At 40.0% G+C, this 18,296-nt stretch overlaps 1 protein-coding gene, 1 long non-coding RNA gene and 1 other non-coding gene across 3 annotated transcripts in view; 2 read left to right on the forward strand and 1 right to left on the reverse strand.

The window, feature by feature from the left end:
• The window catches only part of LTA4H (leukotriene A4 hydrolase), a 35,456-nt gene extending 17,821 nt beyond the window's left edge, over positions 1-17,635 (reverse strand). The window contains exons 1-9 of the mRNA XM_026013043.2: positions 17,281-17,635; positions 11,158-11,288; positions 9,614-9,734; positions 7,195-7,263; positions 5,309-5,413; positions 4,278-4,330; positions 1,578-1,650; positions 962-1,102; positions 126-149 (exon numbers count right to left, since the gene is read on the reverse strand). Of these exons, the coding sequence (XP_025868828.1) occupies positions 126-149; positions 962-1,102; positions 1,578-1,650; positions 4,278-4,330; positions 5,309-5,413; positions 7,195-7,263; positions 9,614-9,734; positions 11,158-11,288; positions 17,281-17,439 (876 nt within the window). The 5' untranslated portion in view covers positions 17,440-17,635. The remainder of the gene's footprint in view (positions 1-125; positions 150-961; positions 1,103-1,577; positions 1,651-4,277; positions 4,331-5,308; positions 5,414-7,194; positions 7,264-9,613; positions 9,735-11,157; positions 11,289-17,280) is intronic.
• A 61-nt stretch (positions 17,636-17,696) lies between these two features.
• LOC112930724 (uncharacterized) overlaps positions 17,697-18,296 on the forward strand; it is a 116,127-nt gene continuing 115,527 nt past the window's right edge. Inside the window, exon 1 of the long non-coding RNA XR_011994914.1 lies at positions 17,697-17,981. This is a non-coding gene — a long non-coding RNA (uncharacterized lncRNA). The remainder of the gene's footprint in view (positions 17,982-18,296) is intronic.
• Positions 17,965-18,036, forward strand: TRNAD-GUC (transfer RNA aspartic acid (anticodon GUC)). The gene has a single exon. It is a non-coding gene; the product is annotated as a tRNA-Asp (tRNA).

Consider the following 18,296-nt stretch of genomic DNA (forward strand, 5'->3'; position numbering starts at 1 on the left):
CATAACAATCCCCCAGTTATCTTTTATAACCGTATCTCCAACATAACAATACAATGGATATTTTAAAAATCAGTGGACTTAATAGTTCTTTGAGGGTAAGACCACAATGGTAAATTTTAACTTACATTGGAGAGTGACTTGTCTCCTGCCTGAAAAAGAAGAAAATCACCTTAGTTTTCAAACTGTGGACTATATTTAAAGGACTGCCTACATCAGGTTGTATTCTGGCATTAATAGGGCAGTGTATTTTTACTGTGGCACTCGAAGGGGTTAAAAGCAGAGTATGTGTTGAGAAAATAAGAGAAAAAATGCAGGACTCAAAAAACAGCATGATTCTTTTCTCCCCCTCATTGTGGGAATTTTTATAGGACCAGGAGGGCCAGTACACCCATCTCTAATTAACTTCCAGGACACATTTCTCCTACTCCCGTTGTTTTTTTTTTTTTTTTTTAATCTGTTCTCATTTCCCTTACATATCTCTTCTCTCCTAATTACCCACAGCATATTTAAGAAAAGTCTGTAGTGATTTAAAGTAGCATACAAAGGCATAAAATTATAGTTATATACTGTCAGTCTACTCCTTCCCTACACATGCTAAAGTGAGTTTTTGTTTGTTTTGTTTGACCAGTCCCTACATGCTAAGTGTAAATGGTCTAGTTTCTTTGTCTGGATACAGAATTTGTCCACACATGGCTGTGACATGGCCTCCCCTTCCCCAATGCCACCACACACCCTGAATGTAATATTCCCATCCCCCTCAGGGCCACATTATTTTCTTTTGAGAAAATGAGATGATGAAAATGACCATAATAAGCAAATCACATCAGGAAGAAGAGATAGATGTATAAATAAGAGAAAATATTATTTTAAAGAAATAGATGATCAGATGCCTGAGGCTCTTCACATCCAGCTACACATGTGGGGAGAAGTTGGCTGTGCATGCAGACAAGCTCACACTTACCAGCAGAGTGGGAGTTACGAAGGTGAGACAAGGATTCTCCATGCCACCGTAAGGGAAGGATGGTGGCAGGACTAAGAGGTCATACTGGCCCCAGACATATGGTCCTCCCAGATCTTCAGCGATTTTAAGCATAGATTCAGTCTAGAAAATTAATGTACAAATATTTGCATGTTTTATCATTCCAATGATGAATTTCTTCAGTGTATTTGCTTTCTCTGGAGGTTATGAGTTAAGGATGCTCATTTTATTCTGTATTTTTAAAAAAATATATTTACTTATTTATTTGAGAGAGAGAGAGAGAGAGAGAGAGAGAGGACACACAAAGGGAGAGGGAGAAGCAGACTCCCTGCTAGGTAGGGAGCTTGTGGGGCTTGATCCCAGGACCCTGGATCATGACCTAGGGTGAAGGGAGACACTTAACGGACTGAGCCCCCAGGTGCCCCAGGATGCTCATTTTAAATGATACTGATGCAAAAATTGTAGCAACTGCAAATCCACACAGAATAAGATATTATTCGATTCTCTTAGCACATCGCTAACACCATCACATGTCTTACTTAAAATCTTAAATCTATCCTCTAGCACAATTATGAAAAAGGGTAACTATATGACCAACCTCGGAAAATTCATAAGCAGACTTCTCCACCTGCTCTTTCTCAGACCAAACCAATGTTCGTGGACCAATTTGCCTGCAAAATTAAAAAGTTTGATAAAAATGAAGTTCACAATAAACTACTTACTTGGTTCCAGGAAAGAGCTCGAGTACAAGGTACAAATCCTGACAGCAGTAGTGGTGGTGTGATGTGCCATGTGCTCATGGGACAGAGGGGGGTTTCATGGCTCCTCTGAGATACAGTCCTGCTGTTGTATGCACCAGTAAATATGCAGCTCATTAAGGGGGCACCGTCTGGGCCCCCAAAGATTAGCTTACTGGCTCTGGTTAAGGACTTTGGGCATCTAGTTTCCTCTTGCCATCTCACAACTATAGACCCTCAACTGAGTCATGGCCCAGTGAGAGGCTATTCCAGATCAAGGGCAGATATAAAATTCATTACATGCTTAAAGGTTGAACACTCAGAGAAGAAGAAACAAACCGAAAAAGAAGGACATCCTGTCACATGCTATGACAGGGCTGGTCCTTGAGGAGTATTCTGTTAAGTAACACAAACCAGTTACAAAAGAACAAATACTCAACAATTCCACTTATGAGTTATCTCAAGTATTCAAACTCATAGAAACAAAAAGTAGAAGGGTGGTTACCAGGGGACGGAGGGATGTGGAAATGGGAGTTATTGTTTAGATGGTATAGAGTTTCAGTTTTGCAAAATGAAACAAATTCTGAAAATCTGTTTCACAGCAATGTGGACCTACTGAAAGCTGCTGACTCCGGCATGTACATGTACAAATGGTCAAGATAGTAAATTTCGTGGGGTTTTTAACCACAATCTTTAAAAAAAGGAGGAAAGAGATAGAATGATATATCACTTACAAAGGACTAGAACTCAGAAATATTCTTTTCATCAAAATTTCATCCTAAAAATTTTATGCAGCACCAAATCCCAAACAACAAGATTTTGTTCAGGTGTCCTGCCCCAGAGAAGAGGTAGATTCTAGAGCAGTTGCTTCTTAAACTTTACGTGCCTACAGGCTATCTGGAGAGCTTGTTCATATGCAAATTTTGAGTTAGTAGCTCCCGGGATCTGGCCCAAAAATGTGCATTTCTAACCTAGTCCTGCAAAAGTTTGCATTTCTAATCTAGTCCCATGTGATACCATGCTATTGGTCTCTAGACCACACTGAGTAGCAACGGTAACCAGGGTTATTCAACAAATTTAATGAGAGCCAAAATATGAGCTGCATATGTAATTTTAAATTTCCTAGTCGTCATGTTTTAAAAAAGCAAGATTGGAAGCAGATGAAATTAATTTTAACAATATAGTTTACCCAGTGTATCCAAAGTAGTATCATTTCAAGATGTAATCAACATAAAAATTATCAATGAAATAGTTTACATTCTTTTTTTCATACCAAGTGTTTAGAAATCTAGTGTGTATTTTACACTTACAGCACACCTCAGAACTCGTGTGGTTAGCGGCTGCCACGCTGGACAGGGCCCATCTGTGCTGCACAGGCTGCAAAGTCAGACAGCCTAGATCCAGGTTCTGGCCCTGACACTTCCTAGTTCTGTGACTGTGAGCCAGTTATTACGACTCACTGAGCATCATTTTCCTTATTGGTAAAATGGGAAAAACAATCACGTCTACTCCACACAGTTGTGAGGATTCCACGGCGTAACGCACTGGGGTTGGCACAAAATAAGACCTTGCAATGGTCTGGCGCTGTGGCAGTTACTATAAATATCATTTAGTGAGTGCTTTTTTTTTTTTTAATTTTTATTTATTTATGATAGTCACACAGAGAGAGAGAGGCAGAGACACAGGCAGAGGGAGAAGCAGGCTCCATGCACCGGAGCCCAAACGTGGGATTCGATCCCCGGTCTCCAGGATCGTGCCCTGGGCCAAAGGCAGGCGCCAAACCGCTGCGCCACCCAGGGATCCCAGTGAGTGCTTCTTATAGGCCAGGAGCTTTACATACGTTAGGTCAGTGAATCTTCACAAAAATCCTTTGAAGTCCGATTTATTCTTTCCAGCTTTTAAGTGAAGAAAATGAAACTCCGAGTGAGTTGCCCAAGGATGCAGATAAGTAACTGCTGGAGCTGGAATCTGTGTTTGCCTGACTACTCAAGCTTGTCCATATTTCTGGTAATTTAAAGAATGTGATTACTAGAGATACTCCTCATTTTCAGTGGTTTATTTTTTTTTCTTTTTTTTTCTTTTCAGCGGTTTAGAAATAAGAATTGACAAAAAATTAAGGAAGGGCACCCTAGTTATTGGTAAAATTTCAATAAAACATCTTTTATTTCTATAATATTATGGGCTTCCAAGTGCTTTAACATATTTTACCTCACTTGTTTAACTACCCTTCAAGGCCAGAAAGTGAGATAGTACAATTTCAAGGATGAGGAATGAGGAAATGGAGGTGAAGAGAAGTGACTCATTCAAATTTCAATTAGAATTCAGGTGAGAGAGCATGCTCATTCTGCAATACTTGGAAAATCTGAAGGGTGACTAATAAAGACTTTTTAAATGAAAATTAATTGTTATTTACATTTTATAATTCGATTTGAATTTTTCCAGAGCTATCAGCTTGAGATCTTGAGACAGGCATAAATGAGCTAGTAGTTATTTCTGCCAGAGGCTCAAGATGCCTGAAGTTTTAATCTTTTTGTAACCTCAAAATTTGTTCAAAAGCTCACCTGCTTTCTAAAGCTCCAACAACTAATGCAATCAAGTAGCAGGGGATGGGAACCTAAAGGGAGAAAAAAAAAAAAAAGAAAGAAAGAAAAGAACACACACATGCTCAAATTAATGCTTAAAAATATTACAGAATAAGACAGTTTGTATTTAAAAGTAAGTAAATTTCTTTTCAAATCTCATCGGTCTCATTTCTAGGGGGTCAAATAGTTCAAAATTGTGATGTAAAACATATCAAAACATCAATTTCTCTTTTATTGTACTAAGAAAGACAGCTTCTGAAATGTGAAAGACATGATTGCACATAATTTTACAAGGTCCAGTTCAAGTATTTCTCAAAAATTAACCTCTAAGAAGGAACTGTGCTTTTTTTCTTAAGTTTTTTTTTTCTTCTTGATGTAAAACAATTTTTTACTTCCTTTTTAGAAAACCACTCCTGGTATATTTGGGAGACATATAAAATAATCCAGCAGTAAGAGAATGCTGAAGGTTTGGGAGCTTGGAATCCCAGATCCCACTGTCCACTGTGGTTCAATTACATGTTCTATTACAAAGGTCAATTTTAAAAAGCATGCATAAACACAATTCATTAAAGGTCAAAGGTACAAGTCAAATTATCAGCTACATAGGAATTTTAACTTTAAATACTATAACAAAGATTTTTTGTTTGGTTGGGTTTTGTTTTGTGTTTTTTTTTTTGGGGGGGGGGTCTAATATAGCTCTTCCATTTGCAAACACTAAATAACCACAAGCCAGCACTGTGGTATGAGGGCGGGCCAAAGTGTAATTTAACTGAAATCCTGCTACACTAACTGAAATGAGAGAAAATGGGATCAGGCCATGTCCTTACTTTGCTTATCCAGCAACCTCTTTCCACAACATTTTACTACCACAAAAGAAATAAAGAAAACAAAGACAGAAGCTGCTTTCTAAATTCTGAAATATTCCAAAGGCAATTTTGCTCTCTGGATAGGTAAAAGCTATCTATAGTTCACTACCAATTAAAACAGAAATGTAGGCCCACAGATCTTACCTTTTGGTTGAATTTATATATTTTCCTGCTCGGGTCTTCTGGGTCAGGTTCTTCTCCATCACGAATAGCACTCATAAGTGCCACCAATTCTTTAGGAACAGATACCTAATCAAGAAGAGAAATCATTTCCAGTTATAAATAAAAGATTCTATGTATCTTAAACCACATGTGTAAAATATAGTATTTTCCCCATCTTAACTGTGAGAAGACAATGAGCCCAGGAAATTTGGGCATATCAGGTTTATCCATAAAATCAGCAATATATAAAGCTGACTTCTTTGAAAGTGAATGTGGTCTATCCATCCATTCATCCATCCATGTAGAAATTAGATTAAAACTCCAGCTCTACTACTTACTAACTGCATGGACTTGGGTAAATAACCTCCCTGAGACTTAGTTTTCCCATCAAACAAAAGTAATAACCTCATAGTACTGCTGCAAAGAATATGTACAGAAGAAGCGCCCAGCAACCTTCCAGGCAGTAGTAACCACCACACCTGTCTTCCTCCACACCCTCAAAACAGATTCACAAGCTTGTATACTTACGTTAGGACAGAGAATACAATTTTGAAAAGTTTTATATTTAAAACATTAACTTGATGTTGCAAATCAAAGAGCTTTTTAAGGGTCATAATTGTGAGAAAGTAAAAGTTATTGCACAGAACCGTGAAATAATTTTCTCTGGGAATTTGTATGGAAAATATGCTTACGGGGCTAATGGGGCAAACCTTATAGACACTTAAATGTGTACCCAAGTTCCATGATTCTGAAAGTTTTATTTCTAATGAATACTAGAATCAAGGACTATTCCCTCAATATTAATGATCTAGCAAACATACATTCCATTAAGTTCTAGACTTCCATATTCTTCTTGCATGGCCCAGTATTTAAAGCTACTTCTGAGGCAGACTCAGAAGCTCCAGAACCAGTGCTACAACAATCATAAATCTAGAGCTAAAAAGCACTTGGGAAATAATTTAGTTCTGCTTCTACCCGTTATTTAGTCAGTGATGTGTTATACAGATGAGACAACTCCAGGTTTTGAGGTCCTAAGACTTGCCTCAGGTCATGCACTTAGTAACTGGTAGAGGAGAGTACAAAACCTGGGATTCTTTGTCTTCCATTATATAGTTTTCTACAGCATTATACACACTAGGTGTGGTTTGGTTGTGGGATGATCTAGAATCAATAAGCCCCTTGGTTGGTTCTCAATTCTAGTTGCGTGGTCTAAGTAGGTCTGGCTTGGGACCTAGAATGCATGTATGTATTTAGTATTATTTAGTGTTTATTTATTTATTTAGTACTTATTATGGTGCTTTTTTTTGTAAAAGGATTAGCAGTACCTACAACAAGAATCAGGTGGAAATGTATTCAGATAAGTCTACAATCTATGCCTGTGAGGGTACCTAGACAGAGGTTTACATGGCTATAAGGCACATTTCCATAACTTTTAATCCTGCAAATGTTAATTTTTAAAAAATTAAAAGATGCTGTCCTCAAATTCTTGTTTTGAGGTCTAGAATTCTGAACTCCTTTTAAAATCAGAATAGTACCTACTTCCTTTCATTACACTTATGTTTGAAACTGCCTTTAAAAGAGAGATATTGGGGTGTGCCTGGCTGGCTCTGTCCATGGAACATGTGACTCTTGATGTCAGGGCTGTAAGTTCAAGCCCCATGTTGGGTGTAGAGATTACTTAAAAATAAAAATCTTTAAAAGAGAGATGCAAAAAGAGGTCCACAGCTTCTTTGTTACATAGTTCTTGTAGAATTTAATTAAGTGAAATATTACTAACTATAAAAATCCAATTACTATCTCTCCTTATCATTTATACCACATTTACTTATATGAGTCATTTAATACAGTTAATAATTTGTGATACTTGCCTCTGCACTGTAGGTTAATTTCACAGAAGGAGTGTCTTGGCAAGGAAGAATTGCTCTGCAGTGGATGGCCTGGGACGGGGGAAGGGAAAAAGAAAAAGGCTATTTCCTTTTCTTATAAATCAAGTCATTATGAAATTAATTAAAATTGCAGCACTGTCCTTAGACACATTCTTTATAGAAATAGGTCTCACATTTTTTCAGATCATTTGAAGGAGCAAAAAAGGTCTGATTTCCCATTTTAATGTATGGTTGGTCAGTCCTCACATTTCAGCTGAAGCATAAAGCAATGTTAAGCATTGTTTCCTACTCTCTGCCCTAAGTAACAGCAATGTCCAGTTAGATGCTGTTAGGGACCCTGAGAAAAAAGGGCTCTTTGGTGAAGTAAAATTGAGAACCATGCATATTACATCCCGATCTTAAAGAGTCATTTGGAACATTAGCCTCCTGGAGACTCTGAAAATACCTACAACAAAGAAACTTATACTTGTTTTTAACAGGAAGTCCCCTTTCTCTGGTTAGTTATTAACATCTAATGGGACGCCCATGTTCTGCGGAAAACTGCTTGGGGAGTGTCACTAGAATCTTGACATTCCAATCTTGCAGCAAACTTTGAGAGCAAAAACTGAGAAGAAAAGGAAGAAGAAAGAACAGTCTTTCTCAGTACCATCTGGACAGATTCATTGACATATGCAGCATTTCTCTGCTTCCGTATCCATCTGTCATGTATGCTGATTCCATTGAGAAGGAAGACCAGGGTATCTTTAATTTTATACCTGGCCTCCTTACAAATAAATCTGGACCAATTGCTGGTGAGCAAAGGAGCCCCAGACTCCATGCCAATTGCTAGTAAGCAAAGGAGCCCCAGACTCCTTGAGATGGTCCCCTGAGCTTAAAGGAACACTGACACTAACATCTCTCTGAAGTTGTTATAAATTCTAGACATACTTGCTGCCTCAACAAGATTCCTTACAACCCTCAAACTCTAGCCCTTTTCATTTCAAATATAGTCCATTCTCCAAAGATATGGGATCCCAAATGATCTCTAGATGAATTACGTAGGACTAGAAGAACCACTTGACTCTCCCTCTCAAAACAGGGATCTAAGACCATGCCTTTACACTTCCTTTGCAGTCCCTAGTTGGGGGAGTCAGTGAGGCCACAGGGGTTCTCAGATGTGTTTCACTGGATAGACCCACACCTGGGCAAGTGTGCAGAGAACTGTAGCAAACTCATCAAACAAAATCACGTCCACATGTTTCCCATCAACTGCAGTCATTTCTTAATTTAACTGAAATCTCTTTCCTCTATTTCAAACACTGTTGCCAATAAGAAATGGAATAACATATTCAAAATTCACATTCTGGTGACTCTCAAATCTTGCATTTCTCGCCAACTTGAGATTATGGGACATTCTGTTAGAAGTACTAACTGAAAATCGAATATTATAAGAAATGCACCACTTGTGCGCTCTTGCCTAGAAAACCACATCTGTTTCAGATAACTGAACTAAGGATTCTAAGGATTTCTTAGATTAAAAAATTATTTCAATTGGCAATAGAAAGTAAACTTGTCTATTTCGTGTTCCAATACTGCTTCCTTTTTTAGACTTGTATTCAAATTTGAGCCTATGTGATATTACTATCACATAGCAATATTGAGGATTAAATATGCCAAGTACCCAGCACAATGCTGGAAAATACAGTAAACATTTAATGAAATGAGTGCCTTTCATTATAAATTATTAGATTACTAACAAAATTAGGCTTTTTTCCTTTTAGAAGATAGTTTCATATGTATTACCCTTGTGACAAATTGTCTTTGATTATGAGATTCTTTATTTTTAATCTTTAAACAGAAAACAGAAATAGTTTAAATCGTAGGATTTTAAAGGTACATTTAATATGTTTATATACCATATACATTTGTAAAAGTATAAGAAAAATCTGGAATGGCTGCCCACCTAACTCAATGGTGGTTACTTCTGGGCAATGGTATCTGGAGAAGATTGAAAAATCTGATCTTTCACTTTCCACTTCTTTATTGTTAACATTTTTCATAATCAGTACATATTACTTTTGTTTTATTAATTTTTTTCCCTTTCTCTTTTATAACCATTTCTTGAGTGCCCATTCAAGAATGCTAAGTTCTATCCTAGGTGCTCAGGATATAAATATAAAAATGACCCTATAGTCCACTTTCAATGGACATGATTTCAAATTGAGTTTCTTTTTTAAAGTAATATAAGAATATGTTAATACTGAGATATCAGTGAAAATGTGTGTCATTTTTTTATGACAAATTAAAATACTATCTTAGGTAAGACCTGAGTATCCAAAAGACCACTGTCCACTTGGCTTCAGTAAACAAAACGTGCAGGGAATTTTTTGTATAATTAATCATTCTGGATCTTTCTTGTTACCTGGCACTGACTAAAGAGATATGGGTGTTCTTTCCCAGAAGTTTGTTCAGGAGTGAGCCACTGAAGAGCCGAAGATTTTGGAGAGGTCTCAAAAGAAATTTCTATAACAACTTCTTGATTTCTGTATGCAACAAACAAATATATTAGCAGAGTATAATTCAACCTAACTAAAGTTTGAATTCATAATACACAGACTAAATAATAAAAATTTTATTTTATTAGGTCTTGTTACTGATTGAGAGTGAGCTCTAGGAATGCTGCATCCTAAGTTTCTTACCTGATTGCCTGCCTCTGGATCCTTTCCACTCTACCACACTAAGTGCTTCTGAAGACGTCATAGAACTAATATTCGTTGAATACACCACTGCATGTCTGACACTTTACACCTGTCATATCATGCAATCTTTTATCACAGTGGGAAAGTGGAAGAAATAATTTTGGAACTTTGACTACCACACAGCGGTAGGTGGACTACCACACAGCGGTGGGTGCCAGAGCATGACACAGAGCAGTGCTTGACTTATGGGACAAGTCAAGAAATTGATAATACACATTGAGAAACTTTTAGAGTGACTCTAGTGGCTGTTGACTCAAAAACGTGTGCTCGCTTTTGGTCTCTTCTTCCTAGTAACTCACTTTTTATAAAAGAATCAGTATGTGACAAATTGGAAATAACAAAAACTGGTCCTTCGTCCCAGATAGTTTGAGCAGCACTGGTAATGAGGTAATAGCAGAACTTTGGAGACCAACAGAGTGCCTATGTTTGAATCATGACTCTACCACCTACACTATGGTTCTTGATCTGTACAGTGAGGTCAATGAGATCTCCCTCACAAGTTTTATGTGGGTGTTTCCCTTCTTTTCCCTAAACGGGAAAAGAAGGCATGAGAACATTGGCCACTGAAAGGTGGGGTAGATCACCCTTGTTTTAGGCCAATGGTTTTCCATCCTTTTTCCCCTTCCCAATTTATCAAGGAGTGGGATATGCTCTCAATATGACAGTTGTGGCTGCCTCTTTCTTGAATAAGTTACTTTATTTCTCTGAAGCTCCCGTTCCTCATCTGTAAAATGGAAATCATACCACAAAGGGTTACCGTAAGGATTAGATAAAGGAATGTATTTAAGGCATTATCTCAAGACTGGTACATAGAAACTGTTCTATATTTGTCATTGCCATTATTCCATTAATAAAAGTAGCCGGCTTCTGGGGAAAAGGTGAAAAATGTGCATCTTATAAAAGCTTCCCAGGTGATCACAAAATGCTTCCTTAAGATGGCATGCTTCTGTCATCACTTTAGATCACTCCCATGATCAGTAAAGAAATAGCACTTATCAAAAGTCCTCTTCTTGAGTATTTCATACAATGAATTTCTTTAGAATCTTAAGATACAATTTTTACTGTAAGCTTTAATTTGAACAGCAGGTCAGTAAGAGCGCCAATTACTACATACACACAAACTAGAAATTAGAAAGGAAGATTGTTTAAATTAAAAATCTTTTTCTCCATTATTTTGTAATATAAAAGAGAAGGGTAACACTCATACTTGCTCAGAGCAATAGGAAGAGAGATTTCCATTGGTGATCCTTTGTAACTTTGTCTTTCTCCAAGAGTGTATTTGACTTCTTGTCCATTGGTGACCACTTTTTCTATTGTGAGGTCCTTCGTATCCAAAGTCTAGAATTAAGTTAGTATTTTTAAATGGTAAGAAAATTGTTCAATATACACCAGAGAAAACTAATATTAGATATAGGTCAACTATAATGATTACAAAATAGAACTAGTTGCTGATAGAGAGTAAAATGGAGTGAAATTAGAAGAATTAAAGGAGTCAAAAGTCAGTGTAGGTCCTGTCTCTTGGGACTCTAATTTTACTGAAAGATTTTTGGTTATAAAGTTGGCATATCTATTGCCAGGTAATTCTGGGATAGTCACACAAACTTAGGGTCTCAAGTGTAAGTCAAATCTAGGTTAAAATGTCTTTGATCCTGTCTCCTAAAACTTAACTTCTCTGCTATGAAAAAAAATTCATCTAGGACGGAAGTTTTTTCATCACAACTCCTTGATATATCTTACCACATATTTATTCCTGGAATTCATATGCTCCAACTCCTAGGTACTTTCACACATCCAAAAATTAAAACTGACCATGGCACTCATTAGGCAAATAAGTGGGTTATACATTGCCATTACGTATATTGAGAAGGCCCAACCTGGTGTGGCAACTCCAACCAAATGACCCATAGAGGACTGAGAGTGTATCTACCCATTGAAGACAACCGCTCTGGGCAGGGAGTGGCAACAAGCATCTCAGTGTTTTCCATCCCCCTAATCCTCGGAGCCCCAGAGACGATACCTTTCACTCTTAACTAATCTTTTGTTCTAGAATCTTCAACCTTCCTATGCCACAAAACCATTTCCAAACAATGTAAACAAGCCTCCCATGTTATGTTTAAAACTTCTCTTGATCCTTCTGCCCTGATAACTATTCATTTGTCTCCTGTCTTTCTTAAACTCCATGGGCAACATATGGCTGCTATTTCTACTTCTTTGTCAATCTTTCCTCCTTCCTTCTCTTCAGTCTGGCTTCTAGCTCTTCTGCTACTGAAAGGGCAGGGCATGCCTCCTGCTCAAGAGGTCTTTTCTGCTCAGTACTCTGGACCTCTGTCCACTCATAGCCCTTATGGGCCATATGATTTGTTTGAAGTCCTTTCCTTGGCTTCTTTGACTTTACACATAAATGGTTTTATCTAATGCCATTTCCTCCCCCTACTTTCTAGCTCCTAAAAATGGATATGTCCCAATGTTCTAGCCTCAATCCCTTGATTTTTTAAAATTTATTTATTTATTTATTTATTTATTTATTTATTTATTTATTTATTTATTTTAGAGAGCCTGGGAGAGAGTATGAGGTGGAGAGGACCCTGGGATCACAACCTGAGCTGCTTAACTGACTTAGCCCCCCAGGTGCCCTCGATCCCTTGATTTTCTTACCATATTGAACGCTTCCTAGTTCTCATTTATCCCACCTCATCAACCAATTCTTCATCCTTTCCCCAGGACTGCCACTTAGAGAGATCTAAGTTGCCTGCTTGATATTTCCATGGGAAATATTGCTTCATATTCAGTGGGCTTCTAAAAATGAAGCCACCCTATGTCTCCAAATCAGTTCTCTCCCTTGATTTCTCTCTTCTGTTAACAGAATCCTCGAGGTACCTAAAGTTTGAAACATTCAAATAACCTGCAACTGGGACGTGTGGGTGGCTCAGCACATGAGCATCTGCCTTTGGCTCAGGGTGTGATCCCAGAGTCCTGAGATCAAGTCCCGCATTGGGCTCCCTGCAGGGAACCTGCTTCTCCCTCTATGTCTCTGCCTCTGTGTCTTTCATGAATGAGTGAATAAATAAAATCGTTTTAAAAAGAAATATCTGCAATTGATCCCACTTGCCAAGCCCCCATAGCCAGTTAACACATTTTTCTTTCACACTGTCTTCATACTTTCTTTTCTTTTACCACCACTCTAGGTCAGACCCTGCCTCAGTACTGCCTACAATCTGATCTCCCAACCTCTGGCATCTTTCTATTGAAATCTGGCCGGCCATAGCATGGGAGAGTTAGAAGGCCGTCATAACTGTAATCATTACGTTGATTCCTACTTCTCTAGAGTAAACAATATTTGGTTGGAAAGAAATTTCCATTCTGGTGTGTGTGTGTGTGTGTGTGTGTGTGTGTGTGTGTGTGTGTGTTTTAAAGCAGGTAAATTTGTTAGGGGTGCCGCCTGTTTCCCTCCAAATAGGTAATTATTCCTTTTGGGTCACTTTCTTTCCAGTGTACCTCAACCATTGTCACTCTAAATTAGTAGAACTGACTTATCTTCTTGCACTTGCATATTCAGATTATGTGGCTTTATTAGGCTTATATCTTACTACAAATAATAGCGTTACTCCTTTGTTCCTTCATATTCCTATTTATGGCTCTCTGACTTATTTTAAAAACTTAATTTGAATATCCATGTATGTAACTACTCATATTTATACTACTTTTATAGCCATAAGAATGAATCAACTGGCTCATTTCCCAGAGAAGCACATCCTATTATCTAATTGCCTCAACTTTTCAAACCTATTCAGAATCAGAAGAGCCAGATTATTGTTGTGACTATTTTTTGAAATCTTTTTCATATCCTCTGTACTTATTACAGTAGTCAGTCCAGATCTCTCCTATAGCCATTTACTGTACCACATTAGAATGATAAGTGTTCTCTACTAGATTGAGGGTTCTTAAGAAGACAGAGAATGTTACTTAGGCTTGCATTCCCAGAGTTTTAGCACAGTGCCTAAAAAAATCGTAGGTATCATTTAATGCATGAAGCGAGTCCTGAACCAAGAGAAAGGAGAAAATGCAGTGGTTAAGTTGTATACTCCAAGTCTTAACATCAGCTATCATTCTCAAGTTGCATAAGAAATTCCCCTTCAAATTTCACTAATAAATGTTATTAAACAATTGATCAAAAATAGTAATGGAAAAAAGGAAACTGCATCATTGAAAAGTTGGAACTAGTACTTTTCAACCAAATATTGTGGAACACCAACTATGCATAAGGCCAAGATACCATACATAGTTGTAGCAAACAGACCTACAAATAGTATGAAGTTCTTAGGGATATAATTTACTATATCTTGTGGTATCCTCTTTGAATAACACCCCCAAAAGCAGTTCTACTTCGAAGCACCTGGCTGATTGCCATGGGATATATAACTAATTCCCTTTTTGCACAGGCTGGTGGCAAGCTCGATGTAAACCTCACAACCCACTTCTTCCTTCCTAGGGCCTGATGTCATGGGTTTGGTTTTCACTATCCTCCTTCCCTCTTCCTCTAAATTCTTAAATTATTTTTAATCTTCTTATACAGCATATGTTGTTTTAAGCAGACTCAAATTCTTTCTGTGACAAAGTAATAGCTTAAATTAAAAAGCTTTCTGCCTCAGTATTATATCTTTATCTGCATTTTCTACCTGTTACTTGCAGGGTGCTGCAATGAAAAAAAAAATTGGGTTATTGTTAAAACCCAAACCAAAACACCTTGATTGGATTCCTGGCTCAGCCATTTACTTAGTGAAGACTGGAGAGTGTGGCAGTCAGAAAGATCTGTGTTCACTCCCTGGCTCTGCCACTCACTAGTATATGATCTTGGCCAAGACACTAGAACCTCTTTGAGCCACCAGCTGATAGAACACCTAAAAATGGTTGAAAATTTCAACAAAAGGAACAAATGCTTGGACACTGTCACAAATGAATGCCAAGCTTGAGGCCAAATAACCCAAAACTTCAAAAAGATTTTTAGAAAAGCTGGGCTTTGCTCCTAGTAAAACCTACTGGTACAGCTATTTCAACATTCCCCAGCACCAAGGACTCCAGGAATAGAGCGAGCAAGGACACTCAGTGTCCTCACCAGCATGGGCTTGGGGTCCTCTCTATTGGTGGTGGGGAGGTAGGATGTCCACTCACCCTCAAGATACAGTTGGCACTATTATTAGCACAGCCCGGGTAAGGATCAGCCACTGCACTCTAATTGAATTCATCCACTAGTTCATCAAACTTTTGAGGGTCCTCTGCGTGGCAGGTGCTATACTAGAAGCCTGATACAAAGAGCCATGGAACATAGCCCTACCTTCAAGAGACTGTAATCTGGTGGAGGAAAGAAGTTGAGAAAAAAAAAAAAAAAAAAGGAAAGAAGTTGAGTTTGAAGAAATAAAGCCAAACTCTTGGCCTCAAGTTGTCATCATGAATAAGCAAACAATTATACACAGATGTCACTGTACCACAACTAGCCTTCCTTGTATAAAATCTAACATTATTATCAGTTAAGGCCTAAATTTGCTAAGCAGACATGCTAACCAGACATCAGGATTTAAAAATCTTCTCTCAAGATTTGGGGGATGCAAAAACAATGTGCAAGTTTTGAGACTGGGACACTGAAGGTACAGGCTTTTCAGAATTTAAGCATCCTGTCTCTTGCTTCTTCAACGATCAGAGTTCAACCTTTATTTTTACAAAACAGGTGAGGGTGCAAGGTCATACTAAGTAGTGATAAACTATCAAAATCTACTTTCTTTTAATAAAAAGGGAGATTGCATTGAGACAGGACTTCAGCCAATCCTGTGCAGGCAAAGCTGCCTGCAATAAGATAGCACAGTACTTCAAGCAGACCAAAGTACAATCTACAGGGAAATAGTTAACCTTCTTGCTTGTAATACCTTATTTTCTTCTTGTAGTACTTTTGGTGCCTAAATATCAATACATAGGGGAGTCCACCTACTTTTCAAATCAGAATCAGAGATGTTAAAGGACAAAGGGTAGGTTACCTGCCATATTGGTTCATATTAATGAACTCAAAATACAGGCCTATGACACAAGTAGGAAAAGAGTCATGAGAACCACCAATTCTTATCTAATCTTCTTATTATGTACAATGAACTGACCCCACTGATTTCCCACCATCAAGCCTACAACATTCAGTGATCAAGTTCCTTAATGTCGTGCTGAAGCAGATACCACAACACTCTGCAAAATACACCGTGGCTGGTCTTTCCCTGTCCCTCTTATTTCTAAAATGCTCACCTATGAAATTCTTCAGGGGAAAGATACAATCCAAATACTATCACTCTGAGTAAGAACACTGAAAACAGGTTATGTTGTATAGATAAAATAATTTAATAACATTCCACAAATCTAAACAAGTTTTTCATCACTGAAGTGGCTAGCGATGTGGTAGAGGTATATTACTTCCTAAGAAGCGCAATAATTACTCCCTCCTAGGAACCAACTGTAATACACTGTATTGAGATACGCTCAGAAAGCGTGAATGGCCCATCCATCATTAAATTATTTGAAGAGACGGGTGGTAAGAACCAAAGGTAGCAGGACTAGGACCCTGGAGAAGAGCTGCATGTTGCTAGCAGAGCCTGGAAGTATCAAATCGGGGTGGAGGTGGGGGGTCTGGAGCCGTAAATTCTAAGGGGTTCGAGAATGGCGGTAGGGAGGCTGGGGGAAGCCTACCACGACGGGTCGATGGGTCCTATCCTGCAGAAGTGCAGGTGGAGGAAAGGGTCCGGTGAGCATCGGCAGGGCACAGGGTCCGAGACTCAGAGGAGACTGTGGCCTGGGAAGGTGCGCGGGGACTGGGGGAATAAATTCGGAGCCCGAGGAGGGAGTTCTGGGCTGCAGGCCGAGGAAATGGGGAGGCCACGGGGGGCTTCGCGCTGGGAACTCGGATAGCGGGGGAGGGAGGACTGGTGCTACAATGAAGCCCGCGCTCTGGGTGCGAGCAGGACGTGGATGCGGCGCTAGGATGTGCCGAAGGCCTGGGGAGGGGTGTCGGGGAGAGGGGTGCAGGCGGAGCCACTGAGGCACAGGTAGCGGGCGACCGAGGGATGCGGACACAAGCGCGATGCGGAGGGGCGCTATAGGCTGAGTGCGGGCGAGGAAGGGGCGGCTGAGAAGCGAGAGCTGAAGGGAGGTGCGGAACAGGAGTTGTGGGCTGCGCAGGAGCACCGAGGGAGGCGCGGGGCAGACCCGAGCGTGGGCCTGGGAAGGGGCGGCGGCGGGATGAGGGGCAAGAAGCGGGCGGCCGGGGCGAGGCGGGCACTGGGCGCGCGTCCCACCGTACCAGGCTGCGCAGATTGTCCTCCTGAGACTGCACCGTGAGCGCGGCGGTGCCCGTCAGCACCCGGCGGGGAAAGTCGACGCTGCAGCGCAGGTGCAGGTGCTTGGTCCGGCAGACCGAAGCCGGAGAGGCCAAAGAGCACGAATCCACTACCTCAGGCATGGCTCTCGGGAGTCCCTCCGCACGCCGATCGGCACCCCAAGAGCCGGCTGCCAGCCCACTCCACTGAGAGCTAGAGGCAGAGGAAAGAGAGGGAGGCAATAAAGAGCAAGCGGGACTCGTGGCGCCCGCCGGGAAGGGAAGTTTCTTAAGGTGAGGGAAGAGTGGGGTGTAGCGTGTCTGGAACTACAAGTCCCGTGGTGCAGCGCGACAAGGCGTGCGCTTTGCTCCCTGGGAGTGTGTGCGCGGAGGGGTGCTGCGAGGACTGGTAGCGTTCCTGAGAGGGGAGGAGGAGGAAGAGAGGGGAGCGGGGGCAGCCGAAGGAGGGGTGGACAGACGGAAATGATCAGCGGAGCAACGCGGAGATCATTTGAACGCTCCTATTTTCGTTTTGTTCAACTTCGATGGACGTTGCAGTGGCAACGGCAGAATATCAGATTCTGCTGGCGGGAGGCGGTAGTGAAGGCCGAAGGCCGCGAAGACGGCAAAGCAATAAGAGGCTTGTCAGAAGAGCCGCTTGTGTGCGGTTCCTCGTTAGTATAGTGGTGAGTATCCCCGCCTGTCACGCGGGAGACCGGGGTTCGATTCCCCGACGGGGAGGCACGAGAGTAACTTATTTTCTTTTTCTTGTCAGAATACGACTACTACGGTGAAAATGTTCCTCCAAACATTTCAAAAGTGAATACGAAAGAAATAATGTCAAATTAACTGTAAGCTCTACATTTTTAGAGTTGTGTCCAGCACACATGACCTAAATTGTGCCAATTCAACAAGTTTTTTCTTTACCGTTTATTATGTACATTTCCAGGCCCTGGAGAGCAAAGACAGAATAAGCCAATACTCTCATTTTAGAAACTTGG

This window comes from Vulpes vulpes, chromosome 10, assembly GCF_048418805.1.
Source record: "Vulpes vulpes isolate BD-2025 chromosome 10, VulVul3, whole genome shotgun sequence".
NCBI classification, from domain to species: Eukaryota; Metazoa; Chordata; class Mammalia; order Carnivora; family Canidae; genus Vulpes; species Vulpes vulpes.